We start from the raw sequence: 20,833 nt of genomic DNA on the forward strand, positions 1-20,833 counted from the left end.
GATTTTCCTTCGGACTCTGCTGGTTAGGATTCTGAAATTTGTTTTTTCTCATTACCAAGAGTGCCCTAAACCTATGAGCATTCTGATGCATTGGACTCCTTTACCTCTGCTTCCCTTCCAGAGGATTTCTCTTGGTGAAACTTTGCATACTCTTAGTGAGCATTTCCGCTGGGAAAGCCAGGATTACTCTGACTCCAAAAAGAGGCTTAAGGAATTCCTACTCCTACTTCAACGCAGGCCTTTAGCTAGCCCTCCTGTACTGGACATTGTAGATGCCTTCTTCGAATCTAGCCTGGCACCTGATACTTTACCCCCGGCTCCCAGAAATCCTGATTTTCAAGTTCCTCTTTAAGAATCCTACTGCGGATCCTGAGACCATTTCACATGGACCCAAAGGCATTAAGGCTACTACTGCCAAAACCCCTACCCCCTCTGATAGATTCTAGGGCCCTGGACAGATGGGGTAAGAAGGTTTACACTTCTGCAACTTTGGCCATTAGGTCCTTAAACTGTTAAGTATCAGCAGCATATTATTGGATTGATTAAACAGAAAATTGATTGTGCTGAAAATAATTACAAGATTTAATGCATTCTGCTGAACAAGTTGGTAAACATACTTTGCAATGTGCTATTGATTCATTAGAGGCATCTTGCAGGGCTGCCGTCTCTGGGTCTGTGCTTAGAAGGTATGCTTGGCTTAAGGAGCAAACTTTGCCAGATCACGTTCAAGCTAAATTGCTGGATGCTCCCTTAAACCAGGACCGCCTGTTTGGTAACCAAGCAGAAGTGGTACTTAAGATGGAGGAAAAAGCTAAATCTGCAAACTGTTAGATTTCCTGCAAGTACAGCCTACTAGATTTAGTAGGCACTGGCCTTCTAAGAATTGGTCCTTTCCAGCCTCTTCCAGGCCTTCAGTCCAAACCCAGAACCAGCAGACTACCCAGGCATTAGTCTCAAGGTACTAAGGCCTAAGCAGTGGGGGGCTCCCACTTCCAAAGCTGGAAGTAGTAAGACACTCCCCTATGGTAAACTGTCACAATGACTTAAATTTAAACCTTCCAAGCCCTGCTTAACTGTTCCTTTAGGGGGAAAGATTGCCCTGCATGAAAAAAAAAACTGAGCTCATTACCAAAGACAAATGGGTTTTAAATATATTTTCCCAAGGATACAGATTCCACTTCCACTCCTTACCAACCCCAAAAGGTTGGCCAGACCTACCCTCAAATCGGTGGGCAGAGGCTCAAAAGCAGGTGCTGTCTCTACTAAGCATAAAGGCTATTCACCCTGTCCCAGAAGAAGAATGGGGGCAAGGTTTTTACTCGAGACTTTTCCTGGTTCCCAGAAAAGACCATTCCTGGCGTCCTATCCTGGACCTATCCTAAACACCTTTTTGATCACCAAATTCAAAATGCTAACTCTTCAACTGCTTCCCATGCTAGGCGAAAATGCGTGGTTGGCAACACTGGATTTAAAGGAAACCTACCTGCACATCCCAATCAGGGAATCTTGCTTAAGATGCATACGCTTCAGAGCAGGCTGCATGCACTTTCAGTTCTCTGCACTGCCCTTTGGCTTATCTGCTGCGCCCAGGATATTCACAAAGTGCCTAGCTCCCACCATTGCATTTTGCAGGCAAAGAAATGTGCAAATATACCCATACTTAGACAATTGTCTCATTCAGGCAGAAAGCCAGGATATACTATTAAATCATCTGGCATTTGTAAAGAAATTACTAACTTCTCGGGGGTACACCATAAATGAAAAGAAATCACCTCTAGTACCCTGCCAACAGATTGTATTCCTGGGAGCAAGCTTGAATACAACTTACCAGATGGCCTACCTCACACCAGAAAAAGCAGTTTGACAGGCTACTTCAAACTACTGGCCCCAACGACCCAGCTATCTGCAAGGAAAATACTTCAAGCCCTGGTGTTCATGGCCTCTTGCATTCTACTAATTCCATATGCAAGACTGCATATGAGGAAACTACAATGCTATCTAAAAAGCTTGTGGTGTCAACATTCTTAGTACCTAGAAACAATGATTCCTATCATCTCTTGTCTCAAGACAGAGTTCCTTTGGTGGGCAGAGGCCTGCCACCAAAACAAGGGACTGCCATTCACTTCCCCCCCTGCCTCAAAAACTAACAGATGCATCAAACTATGTATTGGGGGGGGGCTCACTTGGCAAGCTAGTGCTTTCAGGGCAAATGGAACCACAGTCGGGGAGCCATGGGGATGGAAGAAGCAGAGGGAGGCCTAGGGCTTAGCAGAGGCAACGTAGTTGTGGGTGAGGCAGAAGGCCTAAGGGTCATAAATGCCTGCATAAGAGAAGAGGTGAAGGCCTGCCAGTCTGGTGGGCCTTCAGAAACAGGCGTAATGTGTTTTTTCTGCCTTATTGGTTGGAGTGGACATAGGGGCCTGTTTAGAGCTGGGTTTGGCAGCGGCTTTATCAGAGGTCTGAGTTCTGGTCGAAGGAACCACCAAATGTGGTTCCCCCTCGACATAGACAGGCGTCTGTGTCTGAGCTCTGTGGATGTGCCAGTTGTCGACTGCAGCAGCTTCCATGAGGGAGGTTAGAGTCTATGGATCCGCAGAGTGCTTTTCAACTCCTACATCTGTAATTGGGCTTCTGGGTGCAAAGTGGCAGGTAATGAAGGCCTAGGCATCTTGGCCTTCATAAGGGGAGGTTCTTGGGCGGCCTCCGAAGCGGGATCCATCCTGAGAGCCAGCTGTTTGAGGCACTGGTTTTCTAAGTAAAGGTTTACAGCTGCCAAATGACTACGTAAGGTCTTGGCCGCAAAAGATTTACAAATAGGGCAAATGTTATGGTCATGTTCCCGGCCTAAGCAGAAAACTAATTTGTCATGGGCGTCCTTATGAGGAATTTGCCACTCGTATTGGCACTTTCCCTTTTTACCTGACAGCTGAAGCTACAACAACCCAAGCCTAAGCAACGTGAAAAACAGGTAAAAAATTAGAAATGCAAAAACCAACTGTTACTTATCTATAGTCGATCTGACATCTGGAGAGCGATCGTACGATGCAAAGTCTTCTGCGGCTGAAAAGTTCTGAGGATTGTGCATGCAGACGTCGCATTTAAGGTCCCTGGTTTATGGCCCTACATAGGACGTTCCACACAGCTGCAACAGCCAAGCTGAAGCTTTTGTATAGGCGCCGACGTACGAGTTGCCTGAAGGCAGGGAATTCCACACACAATACTGCAACATAGGAATTGAAGGACATCTAAAGTTATGGTAAGACTTTGCACAATACTTTAACTTTGGAATCTGTAAGTTCTTTCCATGTGAATCTTAACAGGGCATGAAAGGGAAGCATTCTTAAATGTTATTCTATAAAAGCAAGTTTTTCTGTTTCTCGTATTAGTCCCATTGTATTTATGTATTTTTTTCTGTTTTTTTTTAGATAAACTGATTGGCGTTCACTGCACTCATGGTGTGAATAGAACTGGATATCTTATATGTAGGTAAGTTTCAAGCAGACGCTAGTTGCAGGACTGGAAATTATTCAAATAGGAAGTGGGTTGTATTCAGAAGTGTAGCTTTAGGACAGCTGTCCTAAGCACATTTGCTGTGCAGAGCGCAGGTCTAACTAAAGTGAGCCACAAACTTTAAACGAATGCTGTAGCAGTTTCTTCTCTATTTCTGTAATGGTGAGCTTTCTGACTATAGATGTTGAGGCTAAATGAAATGTCATATTTTAATTTCTCCCTTAGACTTTCAGGTACAGATAGCATGATGAAAACCTCTGGTCAAGGAAGAAACCTTTAGATATATAATGGGTAGAGTGACTAATGGACTTTTTTGCCAAGGGAACACGCCCTATGGTTGGAGTTTTGACTGCATCCCAGGTTTTGTTGGTGAGCTCTGTACCTGAAGTTATTTGAGGGACTAGGAAATGATATTTTTATTAGTTTGCCTGTACCGGACATGAGGGAGGGTACTTGAGGTGGGATGATAGCCCAGTAGTGATACTGCTTGACAGTATGCCAAGTACTGTGGCATATGCTAGTCTATATTATGTTATGGGGGGGGAATTCAGTTGGCAGTTGGGGAATTGCTCTTTTCAGTGTAGAACTATCTCTGAGTTGGTATATTTAGTTGGGGGGTGAAGCCCTCCAATTGATTAGTGTTTTAAAGTTTATTTTACACCCATGTGAATCCCCCCCCCCCGAGGAAAAAATTGGCCTTTTGCAGTTTATAGCATTCACTGTATATGTATTGATGTTAGAGATTCTTGTATCACATAATAGACCCCACTAGTGGATGTTCTCAGCATTAATGGCAGTGTCATTGCATGTATGATGAGGGGATATGTGGTGGACATGGAGTTAAAAAGAGGGGGGGCACTATAGCCATGAATATGATGCTTCATTAGGATCAGTCACTGTTGAATATTCTGACAACTGTATCAGATAAGGATGTTCTTTGCGTTTTACTGTTGCAGTCATTGCGTGTGGGTAATCTGCTGGCAGGTTGCCCTCAGTCGGCCTGAATATCAGTCTTGGGTCCTGCGTCAGTTGCTGTCTCCTCTTCCATGATATCAGGTCGTCAGGGGTGTAAAACATGCAGCTGACGCCATTTTATTCAGTCTTTCTTGCCTCGCGATGCCCAAAGCAGAAGCAGTTGGCAAGTGCCGGTCGGCAGACTCCTAAAATTTTCGCATTCGTGTTTCAGAAATGGCCTTCAATTACAGTGAAGTACCCCATTGGGGAATCTTTTTTACTTGCTCCTTACCGATGTCAGTAAAAGTTAATAATTGCATTACTTGTGGGAAGCAAAATACCTCAAGGATTTTCATTTGTACTGTATTCCTTGCCTAGGCCCAGATCATAACATACCTTGCTGTCTGTTTTCGGCTAGATTTAGCCGACGCACTAAGCATCTGTGTATTTTTCATCAAAATATTTTGGGATCCAGATGTTGTATTTCGGCTTTTCCCGGTTAGGGGTCGCCACAGCGGAACTCTGGTCTGCTAATGATTGGTAGTTGATTTTTACGTGCAGTTAGCCCTGACGCACAACCTTCAACGAAGGTATGCCCATTCACGCATGTCTCCACGCAGAAGACGCTCTAGCTGAGAATCGAATCAGACAGCATCTTACTGTGAGGCGACAACACTAAATGTAATTACCCTGAAATGTCTGATAGCAATCCGACTACAGGAGTTGACAAAATGCAAAACTGGACCATCGAGGTCCAAAACTGATGACTAAGCTTCTCCTAAGCCAGTCGACGGTTCGCCGGTACTCAGTGAGGCGCTTTCGCAGCCCCTGATACCTGCTACTTTTGAGTCGCAGGCCTCTACAGAGACCCATGCGGAGTCCGTTACGCCATGAGATTCTCAGAGTATTGTACCCGCAGATGTCTCTCCCTCAGATGGGTCGAGCTGCTGAACAGGCACTGGCTTTTGAGGGTGTTTTCAGGCCTCAACATTTCTATGCAAAACAGACGTCCGCTTCAAAAACAACTAAGTCTTTAAAAAAAAATGACGCATGAGCCACGTGCTCAGCCCCCTATGCCTAAAAAAGATGATCAAAATGGCTGAGTAGGTTCATAGGTTCATCGGTTCATACTTGGCTATCTGCCCTGAGGCAATTATAAGCCTAGCCCGATTCTGTATGGCTTACGCCACCCCTTGATTTGAGTAGACTGTGCCCTTTTTAAGGTTTAGTTTACTGTGCCTCTGTCTAATAGTGACATGGGAGTAATCCCTGGGACAAACCTATGATCCCCCATCCACCTATCGAGATTCTTCTTGAAGAGTTTCAGTGAGGTGCTCTGCCTCACATGAACTGGAATTCTATTCCAGAGCCGGAGCCTCTGGGTTATGAACCTGTCCCTCCAGCAAGTTCTATTTATTTCTGTGCTGAGGTTCAAGTCCCTCGAGCGTGTGGCTCTAAGGGATTTAGATTTACTCAGGTGGAGCATGTCCATTAATTCTGGATTTGACATAGCTTTGTATGTCAGGCATAGATCGCCTTGAAGTAGGCGGTATGCAACTGAGTAGAGCTGGAGTTTTTTTAACCGAGCAGCATATGGCATCTGTTTGAGACCCTTGATCCTCTTGGTGAAATACTTTTGGGGTCTTTCTAATTGCTGCAGGTGTCGGGTAAGGTACATCCCAAAAGGGGCATTGTATTCTATGATGGGCCTGATGAGGGATGAATAAAGGGGCACGATTACCTCTCTTGATCTAGATGTGAAACCCTTCGTGTTGAGGTGGGCTATGTAGAAGGTCTTTCTAACCACTTTGGCAATGTGGTTTTCAATGGAGAGATTGCTATCAACTTGGGTCCCCAGGTCCCCAATAACTTTCTCTGTACTTAATGGGTTTCCGCCTATGTGGTATTTTGTGGGCACATTGTTTTTGCCAAAGGGTATGACTATACATTTTTTGGCATTTAGCTTTAAACCATGGCGCTGGCACCAGTTATCTGTCAGACCTTTTTGAAGGATGTTTGTGTCAGCTGGAGAGTTGATTATGGCGCCCAGTTTGCAGTCGTCTGCAAATTTGGTGAGCCATAGTCCTCCCATGTTTGCCTGTACCTCGGAAAAGTATATACCGAACAGGAGTGGTCCCAGGACAGAACCCTGTGGGACGCCACTTGTGACCGGTTTCGAGTCTGACATGGCTCCAGCAACTCTCACTCTGTGGGTTCTGTCTTTGAGCCAGTTTGCGACCCATCTTGTGACATAGGGGTTTATATTTAAGCTGGATAGCTTATCTATGATGCCCGAGTGGGGTATTGTGTCAAATGCCTTTGCAAGGTCCAGATAGGCTGTGTGGACTACCTTCCCTTCATCTATGGCTTTGGTGACTGTTTCGAAGAAGTCAACCAGGTTCAAAAGGCAGGATCTGCCCTTGACAAAGCCGAACTGGGTAGGATCTAGTGTCTGTAGGTCCCCAATGTCTTTGTTTATGAGCTCCATGATGATCCTTTCCATAGCCTTGCAGACTAAGCTAGTCAGGCTTATGGGGCGATAGTTTCCAGGGTCCGTAGAGGCTCCACCTTTGTGGAGTGGGACCACTGTTGCTGTACGCCATTCTGTGGGCACATCCTGTAGTGAGGCTGAGATTGTATAGCTGTTTTATTTGAGGGATTAGTTCCTCTTGGAGTTCATGTAGGACGCAACCTGGGATGCCATCTGATCCCATGGAAGCAGTGTTTTTTGCTTTGAAGAGGGCAGCCTTCACCTGAGCATCAGAGATGTTTGGGAGGCAGCCCTTTGCTGGGATAGATGCTTGCTCTTTTGGGGGGGGGGGGTGGAGAAGTTTGCACTGAACCTGTCTGCCAGGATATTGGCGATGTCTGTGGGTTCAGTGTATTTTTTTTCGTTTAGAATCAACTCAGAACAAGTCTGGGAGCTGCATCCCATGTTTCTAACAACTGAAAAAAGCCTTATGATTGTCTTTAGTGTCATGTGCAATTTTTCTCTCGAAGCTGGCCTTGGAGGATTTTATGAGGGATCGTAATTTTTTGCTAGTACTGATCAGAGATGCCATCCCTATTGGGGATTTTGCTCTATCATGTAGTAGCTTCCTCCTTCTGTTGTACAGTTTATTTATGGCAGGGGTCCACCAAACTTGGACGTTTGCATTTGGATGATTGGGTCTTGGTTTTGTTTGGGATAGCATGATCCATGCATTCCTGGAGATGTCCGTAGAATGCGTTTATATAGGATTCTGCAGTTTGGGCCGTAGTTTCCACTGGCCCTGGGGCCTTGAAGGATTCCACTTCAGTTTTGAGAAGTGAGCAGTTTGCTTTTGAGAAGTTTTTCACTGTGGTTTTCTGGGCTGGGGGTGGTGTCGGGATGTGGACATCCGGTGAAATTAATTTATGGTCTGATCTTACCAATGAGGGATATACTTCTGGTGTGGAGCATAGTCCCCATGTTGGTAATGATCATGTCTAGTATGTTGTCCCCTCTTGTGGGAATGGTGACTAGTTGTTCCATAGCATTTGAGTTTATAATTTCCAGGAACTTTTGGGCTAAGGTGCTGGGGCTTGAGTAGTGCTCCCAGTCAATGTTTGGGTAGTTGAAGTCGCCCAATATAATGGTGTTTGGAGAGATCTTCATGGTCTCCAATGTTTTCAGGAAAGCCGAGTGGGATTCCTGACTTTGAGAGGGTAGTCTGTAGGATGCTATAAACTGAAAAGCAGTCTTGCCCACTGTTAGTTGCACATGGATGCTCTCCGATACTTTGTGCAATGCCACTAACCTGGAGGTGTGGATATCCTTGATAAATATGGAAACTCCCCCCTCCTTTTGTGGTTCGGTCCGGGTTTTAGGGCCGAAAAGCATGGTATGAGGTATAGCCTGGTAGTACTGGGGTGCTCTCTAGAGCCTTGAACCAGGTTTCTGTCACTGCACAGATATCGATGTTCTCCATACTGAGGAGAGCTTAGAGTGCGTGCATCATGAGGTTAAGACTTCTGGCGTTTAGCAGCATTACCCTTAGTTTCTTGTTCCTTGTGCTGTCTATGGGGGTGGGTTTGACTTTTGAGCCTTGCCTAAAAAAGGCACTATGGGGGTGGCAAGAGCCTTTGCCAATATCCGAAAGCCCAGTGGTGACAGGTGCAAGCCGTCCCTAGCGAAGCAACGTGGCTTGTCGAGCATGTCATCCCAGGCTGACAGATGCTGGATCCCCTTTGAATGACACCAAAATTTTAGCCAATTGTTAAAATCGATCATTTTGTCTTTGTACTGTGGCATCATTCTAGGTGAGGGTAAGATGCTGCTCAAGGTCAGGGTCATACCAGCCTGGGCTACATGATCAGAGAGCTCCTCTGTCTCCATGTAGTCCAGGGAGGTACATCTCAGGTCATTCACACCAGCATGTACAATGACTGAGTCATATTTGTATTTGCTTTGGAGTGACCTGAGTGCTTCCGTTGTGGTGGATCCTAGCACCTGACAGGCAGCTCACCGTGACCTTCTCTTTATTCAGCCTGGTGAGCGGGACGTCAGTTTGTCTGACAATAGTCACCTATTACAAGAGTATCAGGTGTGTTATTCAGCCTTGAGGGCTGTGGCTGCTTGGCACGCTGACTTTGTGGGCTATGTGTTGTGCGTGTTTTGTTTTGAGGTAGCATTTGCTTGGATGTCTGCTTTGGAGGTCTCTGCTTAGGTAGATTTTTTATTTAGAGCCTCCGAGTATGTTTTTGTGTTTGGTTCGCTGATGTGGTGGGACTATGTGATACTGGAATTGTGTTGTGTGAGGTTACCTTCTCCTCCTGACTGGTTACACCAGTTTTGAGATGAGAGAGCTCAGCCTCCAGTTTGGCTAAATAGTTGCATCTCTCACATATATTTGAACCTGTTTGGAGGAGGAAAGGGTTGTCCGTGTACATGAGACAGTTGTAACATTGCCTCAAAATTCCCAGATTCACCAGCTGGACTGGAGAGGAAACCATTGACTGACCTTTGGACATGCTAGAGTAATATAGGGAAACTGAATTTAAGACCGACCAAAAGAGGACAGGGTAATTGTAGGGAGTATAAGAGTAAGTAGTGCTTATGATTTAATAGTGCTAACTTTAGGATTACTTAATTGGACCAGTGAGGGGCCTTAGAATGAGAATATGGTTTTTAAATTGAGAGAGAGCAGTTCTAAGGGAAAAAGTGAAGAGCAGATTTTGTGGGGCCAGGAATAGTTTAAACCCAATTAGGAGGCGCTGCCCGCTGTTGCGCTATGCGCAAAAATGCGCAAAACCACGCAAAAGAGGGTTTTAAGAGAAGATGAAGGAGTTTTGGAATTGACCCAAAATGGCCAATAAAACTACAGTTTCAAGTCAGTAACCACTCCCACAGGGGCAGGCAGGCTGCTCAATGTTTTTCACTGCCACTGATCAACAGAGAGACTTCCCTTTAGCCCAAGCAAAAAATGGCCTCAAACTTACAAACAGTTCAAGAACAGCAAGCCTGTAACTGAACTTTTTTAAATCTCAGAAAAGTGGGGGGAAAAGCAAGATACCTTGATCAGGGGTTCCCAATCCCCTTTTGCTAAGAGGCCTAGGCAAGACACTGATTATGAATCTTCAGATCAGGTTTCTATTTCTTCTGATTCCTCTATTGATAAGGAATTTTCTGTACCACTCTGTGGATACAGATGCAGAAGAATCCATCCCATCTGAATCTCCTCCTGAGGATTTTTCTTTTGGAGAAACCTTGCATACTTTAAGGGAACATTTTCATTGGGAGAGTCAGGAATTCTCTGAATCAGAGGCTTAGGGATTTCCTTATTCCTCACCATAGGCCTTTGGCTGTACCCTCCTGTATTAGACATTGTGGATGTGTTTTCGGAATCGAGCATGGCTGCTGATTCCCTACCTCTGGCTGCTAGTAAGCCAGACAGATGTCACAGGGTTCCTGAATCCCACAAGTTTTTATGCAAAAATCCTGCTGCTGATCCTGAAACTCACAGGGTCCCAAAGGTGTAAAGGCCTCTACAGCCAAAAATCCTACCCCCTATGATAGTTTCCAGGGCGCTGGATAGATGGGGAAAGAAGGTTTATATGTCTGCAACCTTGGCAATTAGGGCCTTAAACTGCCAGTTTCATATGCTTAAATATCAACAGCATGTTAAGGGCTTATTGTAACAGAAAATGTTGATTTTGGATTGTGTGGAAAATAAAGAATTACAGGAATTATTGCATGCAGCAGAACAGGTTGGAAAGCATACTTTGTAATGTGGTTTTGATCCTTGGAGGCCTCTTGCAGGGCCGCAGTTACTGAATCTGTGAGTAGAAGGCATGCCTGGCTCAAGTAGCAAAATCTGCCTGATCATGTTGAGGCTAAATTGTTGGATGCACCTTTACAGCATGATACTTTGATAATAAGGCAGAAGAGGTTTTAAAGAAAATAGAAGACAAAGCTAAATCTATGCAAACTGTATAAGATTTCTTACAAGTGCAGCCACCCAGATTCAGTAGATACTGGCCTACTAAAACTTGGTCCTTTCCTGTGTCCAACAGAGCCTAAAGTCAAATCCAGGTGCTCAAAATGCTCTAGATACCAGTCACAGGGTTTTTACAGGTCAAAGCAATGGGGTGCCTCTACCTCCATAACTGGAGGAAACAAAGCACAACCCTACAGTAAGCAGTCTCAATGACTTCCCTCTACCATCACCAAGCACTTACCTTTTGACAGACCCCTTGGGGGGAAAATTAGCACTTCATGCTCAAAATTGGCAGTTAATTACCCAGGACAAGTGGGTATTAAACATAGTATCCCAGGGGTACAGATTTAATTTCCATACTTTGCCAATTCCAAACGGTAGGCCAGATCTGCCACAAAGTCAGTGGGCAGAGGCTCAAACAAGTTACGTCCCTCATGGACATGAGGTCTATTCATCCAGTACCAGAACAGGAAAAAGGACAACAGTTTTATTCAAGACTGTTCCTGGTACCCAGAAAAGACAATGCCTGGTGTCCAATACTGGACTTGTAGATTTTGAACACGTTCTTGGACATCCCAAAATTCAAAATGCTGACTTTACAACAGCTACTGCCCATGCTGAGCAGGAACGCTTGGTTAGTGACTCTAGATTTGAGGCATACCTGCATATCTCAATAAAGGGAATCGTGCAGAAGATACCTCCGCTTCAAGGCAGGTTTTATGCATTACCAATTCTCTGCACTGCCCTTTGGTTTATTTACTGCACCCAGGGTCTTTACAAAGTGCCTGTCAACAGTAATTGCATTTTGCAGACAAAGAAGCATACAAATCTATCCTTGGGACGACTGTCTCATTCAAGCAGAAAACGGCATTCTTCAACATCTGGTATTTGCAAAAAGGCTCCTAACATGCCAAGGGTACACAATAAACTAAAAAATCACAACTGGTACCCTCTCAAAAAATTACATCCCTGGCTGCAAGCTTGAATACAACTGCCCAGATGGCTTACCTTATGCCAGACGAAGGCAACTGACTATATTCTTCAGATGGCAACAATAACCAAGTTATCTGCAAGATATATTCTGCAGGCTTTGGGGTTCATGGCTTTCTGCTTTCTAATTCCATATGCAAGACTGCATTTGAGGAGACTTCAATAGTATCTAAAAAGTGTATGGAGTCAGCATTGTCACAGTCTGGAAACAGTGATTCCTCTCATTCCCTGCCTACCACAGGAGTTTCTTTGGTGGTCAGAGACATGTCAGAACAAGGGACGATTTTTCACTCTACCCCATGCCACCCAAACCCTAACTACAGACTTAGACTACGCTTGGGGGGCCCACCTGGCAGGGAGATGCATTCAGGGCATATGGAACCCAAAACAAATGCATCTGCATATCAACCAGAAAGATGCTAGCTGTTCAGAATTCCCTGACAGCCTTCAAGGACTTACTTCATCCAGGACAACCACTGATAAAGATGGACAACATCAGTTATTTGGTACAGAAACAAGCAAGGGGGTACACATTCCTACCCCCTTTGCAGACTAGCCATGGTATTGTGGGACACGCCCTTGACTTGCAAAGTACATCTTCAAGCTAAATTCCTGCCAGAAAAACAAAATACTCTGGCAGACGATCTAAGCAGAAATCTTATGGACCCTCACGAGTGGAAACTGGATCCACAAGTCTTCAGCATGATAACACAGAAATGGGGGAGCCCAAACTTAGATCTATTTGTCTCTCCCCAAAATTATCAACTGGACAAATTCTGCACAAGGACTTATCACAGACGAGCATGGAAAGTGGATGACCTGCCCTTCAGTTGGAAAAAAACTGTCAGTCTATGCCTTTCTTCCTCTGCCTCTTCTCCCCAAGGTCTTACTAAAGGTCAGACAGGAAAAGCCAAAAATGATCCTAATTGCCCCAGACTGGCCTCGCCAGCACTGGTACCCAATTCTAAGGAATGTCAACTCCCTCCTTGGTACTTGCCTCATATACCTCATCTACCGTCTTAGCAGAGCAATCAAATTCTGCACACTCAGCATGGCTGATCATGTAATTATTCAAACACATCTCAGTAAATCTGTGATGGATGTCATTTTGGAAGCCAGAAGGCCTAGTACTAGAAATTCTTATGCTGATAAATGGAAGAGATTCTGTGCTTGGAACCAAGCACAAGGAACGGACATAGCAAAACCAAATATTCCTAAGATTTTACAATACTTGACTGAGATGCTTGACGAGGGCTTATCTTTTTCTTCAATAAAAATCCATGCCTCTGCCATCTCTGCTCATTACAACAGAGCCTCCCATCTTTTCTCATCCTCTGCTAAAAGTGTCTTAGAGGGGCCAAAAATTTAAGGCCTCCCAGAAGATCACCAACTCCTGCATGGGACCTCAATTTTGTGCTGGAAAAACTCACCCTTTCTCGTTTTGAACCAGCATCTACTTCGGATATAAAGTTTATCTTGGAAAACCGCTTTCCTTTTGGCAGTCGCTTCAAGAAGAGTTTCAGAACTACAGGCCCTCATGGCTGTGGAGCCTTTTGCATTTTACCCGGACAGGGTATCCCTCGGGACCAATCCTTCCTTTATGCCTAAGGTGGTATCCAGTGTGGCTCTTCACCAAACTATTCTCCTGCCAACATTTTACCCAAATCCGCAGAACAAGGGGGACCGGATTTTGCATTCATTGGACGTGCACAGACAACTAAGATTCTACTAAAACAGGACTAAATCTCAGTCTGAGCAACTACTGGTGGCATTTGCTGCAGGATCAGAGGAGAAGGCTATATCAAAGAAGACTTTTTCTAAGTGGATAAGCTACTGCATTCGTTTCTGCTACTTGCATCATGGTAAACCAGTGCTCAAGGAAATCGGGTCACATTCCACCAGGACTGCCTCTACCTCAGCAGCCTTTCTCGGAGGAGTTCCAACCAAAGACATTCTAAAAGCTGCTACTTGGAGCTCTGTTCCTAAGCATTATCATTTGCTTCTCTTAAGTCCAGGGCAGGCTTTGCCACTGCAGTTCTGCAGGGTCTTATAGCTGTCCCTAATGCTATTTAGTTCCATCTTCCCATCCATAGCTTTGGGATTCTACCCAAATGTAATGACTGCAACAGTGAAACACAAAGAACATAGTTGTATACACTTACCATAAATGTAGATGTTCCAGTGTATTCACTGTTGCAGTCCGGGTTACCCACCACCCCCCTTTTCTATAACTTCTCTTTCCTTCACTATATTCGAAAGCCATTGTGGTGTATTTGCTTTTAGATGAAGGTAAAGTTTATGTTGCTAAAAGTGTATTTAAATATTGTTTATATATACATATTTTTGCTCCCCGTTTGGGGGGCACCTGACAACTGGGCAAGAAACTGAATAAAATGGCGTCTGCTGCATGTTTTATACCCTGACGTCATAGAAGAGGAGACAGCAACGGACGCATGACCCAAGGCTTTGATATTCTGGCCGACTGAGGGCAACCTGCCAGCAGACTACCCAAATGTAATGACTGCAACAGTGAATACCCTCTAACATCTACATTTATGGTAAGTTACACAACTGTACTTTCTGGCAGTCCAGCATTTTGTATTGGAGAGGTGACTGTAACAGATGATGGTCTGTTGCATAGGATGAAAACTGTCCTATTCCTGTGTTGCAGTATTCTTAGTGTGGGATTCCCTGCCTCAGGCGACCCGAATGTCTTCTCCCGTGGTCTCCCGTGGTCTCCCGTGGTCTCCCGTGGTCTCCCGTGGTCTCCCGTGGTCTCCCGTGGTCTCCCGTGGTCTCCCGTCAGGTAGTCAGTGCTATAAAGCAAGGCAGCCGACAACATTACACCAGTCTTTCTTTCCGTGAAGCCTGTAGCAGACGCAGTTTGCACAATTGCCGAAGTTGAATTTTAGCTGAGAACGTCTAAAGCTAAGTACCCTGTTGGGGGGGACCCTTTTTTTGCTCCACATGTCCGAAAGTGTCGCCTGTGGAAAGCAGGTCCCACACAGAGACTTATTCTTACTGCACTTATTTAGGCCCAGACCCTGACGTCCCACATTGCCAGTTCTGTGCTCTTTAATGCAAGATCCATTCGCCATAGAGCTCTTTGTAGACTGTTTGTGTTCTGTCTTCAAATTCTGATATGGTGCCAGTCGGCCAACAATCTGTCGACATTCCAAAAAAGTAGAGATGATAGAGACAGGCCACACAAGGCTAAGCCTTCTGATGACGCTACCGCTAAGCAAGTAGTCAGATGTTCTTCGTGTTTTAATGTTGCAGTCATCACATTTGGGTTATCTGCTTGCAGTAGCTCTCAGTTGGCATGAATTATCAGTCTTGGGTTGTGCATCGTTTGCTGTCTCATCTTCCATAATGTCAGGTAGTCAGAGGTGTAAAGCATGCAGCCGATGCCATTACATCAGTCTTTTTTGCCATGCAGTGCCCAAAGCAGAAGCAGTTCGCAAGTGCCGGTCGGCCGACTCCTGAAATTTCCGTTTCGGTTTCAGAACCGAAGTCTTCAGCTAAGCTAAGTACCCCGTTGAGGAAACTTTTTCTTGCTCTAAACTGATGTCAGTAAAAGTTAATAATTTGTATTTCTTGTGGAAAGCAAATGCCTCAGATTTTCATTCGTACTACATTCCTTGCTTAGGCCGTGACCACAATGTACCTTGCTGTCTGTTTTGTGCCTCATTTAAACAAACTATTCGTCTGTTTATTTACGCTTCTAAGTATTTTGGTACTCTGTTGATTTATCCAGATATGGCTTTGGTAAGCCACCCAAATACCGACATTCCGAAAAAATGCAGAGATAGACAGACCGCATAGGTCCAAAGCTGCCGACGATGCTTCTAAGCTAGTCGCCAGTTCGCTGGTTCTCAGTGAATCGCTTTTGCAGCCCTTGATACCCGCTTCTTCAGATTTGCAGGCCTCTGCTGAGACCCTTTTGGGGTCCAGTATGCTGAGAGATGCTTCAACTGTGGAACCTTTAGATGTCTATTTTGGATGGGTCCAGAGCTGATGTGCAGGCACCAGCTTCTGAGGGTGCATTCAGACCTACTGACTTGCATATTAAACGCTCCATCTTCTTCAAGGCCTAAAACTCAATCCATGCCTTGAAAGCAAGACGCCCAGACTGCATGGTCAGGCCTCTATGCCTAAAAAACAAATAAGAATGGCTGAAGACCTTATTACTCTAATCAGGGGAAGCCACCCCCTCTAAGAGACCTAGGACTGAGTTTGCTTATGATTCTTCTGATCAGGACTCTGAAATTTGTTTCCTCTGACCAGGATTTACCCTTATCTACCTATGATGGTTCTGCTTCCCATCTAGAGGATTTCTTTTAGTGAAACCGATATTACTCTGACTCTAAAAAGAGGCTTGGGGATTTTCTTACTCCTGCCCCATCACAGGCTCTTAGATACCCCCCCCTGTAGTGGACATTGTTGATGCCTTTTTGGAATCTATCTTGGCTACATTCACCATCAGTTCTCTGCACTTTTTTATCTACTGCACCCAGGGTATTCACAGAGTGCTTGGCTCCAGTCGCATTTTGCAGGCAAAGAAATATTTTTATTTGTTGACCAGGAGTGTCCGACTGGACGTAGGTCCATTTTCAGCGGAGGCCTGGGGAGAAAAGCTCCAGTTAAAACAGACAGTAGTTACTCTGGATTACATAGCGATTAACAGTTTACATAGCAATTACTTACAACATATTTACAGATGAACATAGTACATCAGTAGACAGCTAGAATCTATCTGAAGTACATAAGACATTAACAAATGTTACAATAAGAAGAAGTTTCTGCTGTATAATAAGTACTAGGCTTATGACCATCTGAGCTTGCTATAATCAAGGTAGTTAGTGGAGTGGAAAGAAAGGTAGTGGTTGGATGGGGTGGGTGATAGAGTGGGAGTTGCAAGGGCATAGCCAGCATGTTTTTAGGTGCGCTTTTAGTAAAGTTTTGAAGTGGGTGTATGATGGTATGGAGGTAATTGTAGGTGGGAGGGAGTTCCATAATTTTGCTGTGGTGCAAGAGAATAGTGCTTCACCAGCAGAGTTATTGGCTTTAGTGATCTGCAAGTGATTTTTGTTGCTGGATCTTGGTGGTCTGGTGGTGCGATAGGGTTGGAGTAGATTCTTGAGGGATGGGACATTTAGTGGATGGTTTACTAGTTTGTGGGTGAAAGAGTTGATGCCATTGAAGGAGGTGAGGGAGTTCAAGCCAGCCCAGTTCATCAAGTGAGACAGATATCCAAATATATCCATACCTGGACGATTGTCTAATTCAGGCAGAAAGCCCGGGACATACTATTGAATCATCTGGTGTTTGTACAGAAGTAGCTAACTTCTCTGGGGTACACCATAAATTGAAAATAAATCACATCTTGTACCCTGCCAACAAATTGTATTCCTGGGAGCAAGCTTGAAAACAACTTCCCAGATGGCTTTCCTCACGCCAGAGAAACGAGTTTGACAGCCTACTTCAATCTACTGGCCACAAAGACCCATTTATCTGCAAGGAAAATACTGCAAGCCCTGGGGTTCATGGCTTCCTGCATTCTCCTAATTCCATATGCAAGACTGCATATGAGGAAACTACAATGGTATCTAAAAAGCCTATGGTGTCAACATACTCAGGATCCTAGAAGCAGTGATTCCTATCCTACCTTGTCTACAGATAGTTCTTTTGGTGGGCAGAGGCCTGCCATCAAAACAAGGGACTGCCATTCACTCTACCCCCTGCCACCCAAACCCTAACAGACTCAGACTATGCATGGGGAGCTCACTTGGCAGGGAAGTGCAGTCAGGGCAAATAGAACCCAAATCAAATGCACCTGCATATCATTCAAAAATAAATGTTAGCTGTACAGAATGCTCTGACAGCCTTCAAGGACCACTTTCTTCTAGGGCAATTAATGGAAGACTGACACCACTGTCATGTGGTACATAAGCAGGGGGAGAACCCACTCATCTCTGCAGACTAGCCATGGCTCTGTGGAACACAGCCTTGAGCTACCAAGTGCACCTACAGGTTCAATTCCTGCCAGGAAAGCTAAATACACTGGCCGACTAAGCAGAAATCTCATGGACCCACACGAGTGGAAACTGGAACCAAAGGTATTCAACATGTTGAGAGAAAAATGGAGTCCAGATATAGACCTGTTTGCCTCCCCCCAGAACTACCAGTTGGAAAAATTCTGCGCAAGGACTCCCCACAAACAAGCTTGGAAAGTGGATGCTATGTCCTTCACCTGGAAAAACCTCTCTGTTTATGCCTTTCCCCCTCTGCCTCTCTTCTCCAAGGTACTAAAGATCAAACAGGACAAACTAAGGACGATACTGATTACACCAGACTGGCCACACCAGCACTGGTGTGTACCCCCTTTTGCGCAGTGTCACTGCTGGCACCTGCTTCAGATGCCTGCCCCTGCTGTCCCAGCAGGAGTGCCAGATTCTGCACCCACAGCTTCAAACCGTGAACCTTGCAGCCTGGCTAATTACCTGATCTCTCTGTTACCATCCCTCAGTAAGCAAATGATGGATGTCATTCTTAGGCAAGGAGGCCTAGTACTAGAAAATCCTATGCTGAAAATGGAAAAGATTCTGTTCCTGGAACCAAACTCGGGATGGACACAATGGTACCCAATTTACCACACATTCATTACTTGACTGAGATGCTTCACAAGGGCCTGTCCTTTTCTTCCATCAAAATTCATGCCTCTGCCATTTCAGCACATTATAATAGAGCCATCCCTCTTCTCTCATCCACTACTGAAGCAATTCCTCAGAGGGGCCAAAAACTTAAGGCCACCCAGGAGAGCGTGTACTCCAGCCTGGGACCTTAACTTTGTATTGGAAAAGCTCACTCTACCTCCCTTTGAGCCCAACTGCAAATGCAGAGTTGAAATTCCTTTCTTGGAAACCAGCCTTCCTTCTAGCCATCACTTCAGCAGAAAGGGTGTCTGAACTAAGGCCCTCATGGCAGTGGTGCCTTTCATCTTTCATGCGGACAGGGTGTCCCTCAGGACCAATCCTTTAATTCCCAAGGTGGTGTCCAGTGTGGCCCTTAATCGGTCTATTCATTTGCCCACATTTTCTAATCCACAGAACAAAGGGAAATACCCCACTCCTTGGATGTGCACAAACAACGTAGATTTTACTTGGACAGGACTGAGCCTCTCAGGAAGTCTGAACAGCTGCTGGTTGCGTTTGCTGCAGGGGCAGAGGGGAAGGCCATTTCAAAGCAAACCATTTCTAAGTGGATAGGCCATTGCATTCATTTCTGCTATAAGCACCATGGAAAACTTAACCCCACAGGGGATAAGACCTCATTCCACCAGGGCTGCATCTACCTCAACAGCCTCTGAGGTGTCCCTACCAAGGACATCCTAGAAGCTGCTACTTGGAGTTGTTTACATACCTTCAAGCATTACCACTTGCCAATTTTTTCTAAATCCAGAGCTGGCTTTGCCACTGCAGTCTTGCAGGGCCTTATAGCTGGTCCTAATGTTATCCAATTGCCTCCTCCCTTCCATAGCTGTGGGAATCTACCCAAATGCGACAACTGCAACAGTGAAACACGAACATAGTACAGTTGTGTACACTTGCCATAAATGTAGATATTCAAGTGTACTCACTGTTGCAGTCCTGGTTACCCTCCCTCCAGCCCCCTGACTTCTATTGACTATACCTCTATTCTTGTTTACTAGGCTTAAAGCTTTCTGGTGTATTTGCTTTTTGTTAGAGGTGTAACCTTATATGTGATTGCTTCCCATTATGTGGGCATCTGATATCTGGGGCAAGAAAAAAAATGATGTAATGGCATTGTCTGCATGCTTTATACCCCTGACTACCTGACGTCATGGAAGATGACTGCAACAGACGTGCAGGACCCAAGACTTTGACAATCAGGCTGACTGAGGGCTACCTGCAAGCAGATGACCCAAATGTGAGGACTGCAGCAGTGAATACACTCCATCTACATTTGTGATGTGTACACAACTGTACTTTACCTCGCACCCTACTCCAGACCAGTAACCTCGCACCCTACTCCAGACCAGTAACCTCGCACCCTACTCCAGACCAGTAACCTCACACCCTACTCCAGACCAGTAACCTCGCACCCTACTCCAGACCAGTAACCTCGCACCCTACTCCAGACCAGTAACCTCGCACCCTACTCCAGACCAGTAACCTCGCACCCTACTCCAGACCAGTAACCTCGCACCCTACTCCAGACCAGTAACCTCGCACCCTACTCTAGACCAGTAACCTCGCACCCTACTCCAGACTAGTAACCTTGCACCCTATTCCAAGACTTTTTTTGGATACAAGTGCACCCAACAATGTGCAACTTCCTTGCCCATCTACCTTTGTCAGCCTGCCTCCCCCACTGCCTCCCTTTTGGAAAACCATCACATCAGACCAGTGGGTACTAACTGTCATTCAAAATGGATACTTCCTTTCTTGGAAGGAAAAAAACATCCCAAGACCCATCCCATTTCCCCCAGAAAGCAAATTCACCTCTTTCCTCACTCTACTAGACCTAAGATTAGGAACAAGAAAACTTGTCCCTCCAGGGCAGGTAGGAAAAGGGTTTTACTTGAGACTTTTTGGTCCCCAGTAAAGATGGGCGTCTGGATTTCTTTTCTCAACAGATTCCTGAAAGTACCATCATTCAGGATGCTCTCTTCACTCTTCTTTTAATCCCAGCCCAGGTCTACTTGGCCACTGTAGGTCTAAAGGAAGATCTGAAGTAGGAGATTCAGTTGTCTGCACCCTGTGGGTTATGGATCCGATATCTGATCCGAACCGGCATGATTATCCAGCTATGGATCTGAGCTCTTAGCTCCTCCCCTCACCCATAATGCCCTGCTCTCCCTACATGACCTCACATCTAGTTTGCCACGCTGGTAACCA

General features: G+C 45.2%; 1 protein-coding gene across 1 annotated transcript in view; it reads left to right on the top strand.

The window, feature by feature from the left end:
* LOC122812116 overlaps positions 1-20,833 on the top strand; it is a 1,581,175-nt gene that overhangs the window by 494,531 nt on the left and 1,065,811 nt on the right. The window contains exon 5 of the mRNA XM_044084402.1: positions 3,426-3,486. Coding sequence (XP_043940337.1) covers positions 3,426-3,486 — 61 coding nt within the window. The remainder of the gene's footprint in view (positions 1-3,425; positions 3,487-20,833) is intronic.

This window comes from Protopterus annectens, chromosome 9.part0, assembly GCF_019279795.1.
Source record: "Protopterus annectens isolate FY-2018-M chromosome 9.part0, PAN1.0, whole genome shotgun sequence".
Lineage (NCBI taxonomy): Eukaryota > Metazoa > Chordata > Ceratodontiformes > Protopteridae > Protopterus > Protopterus annectens.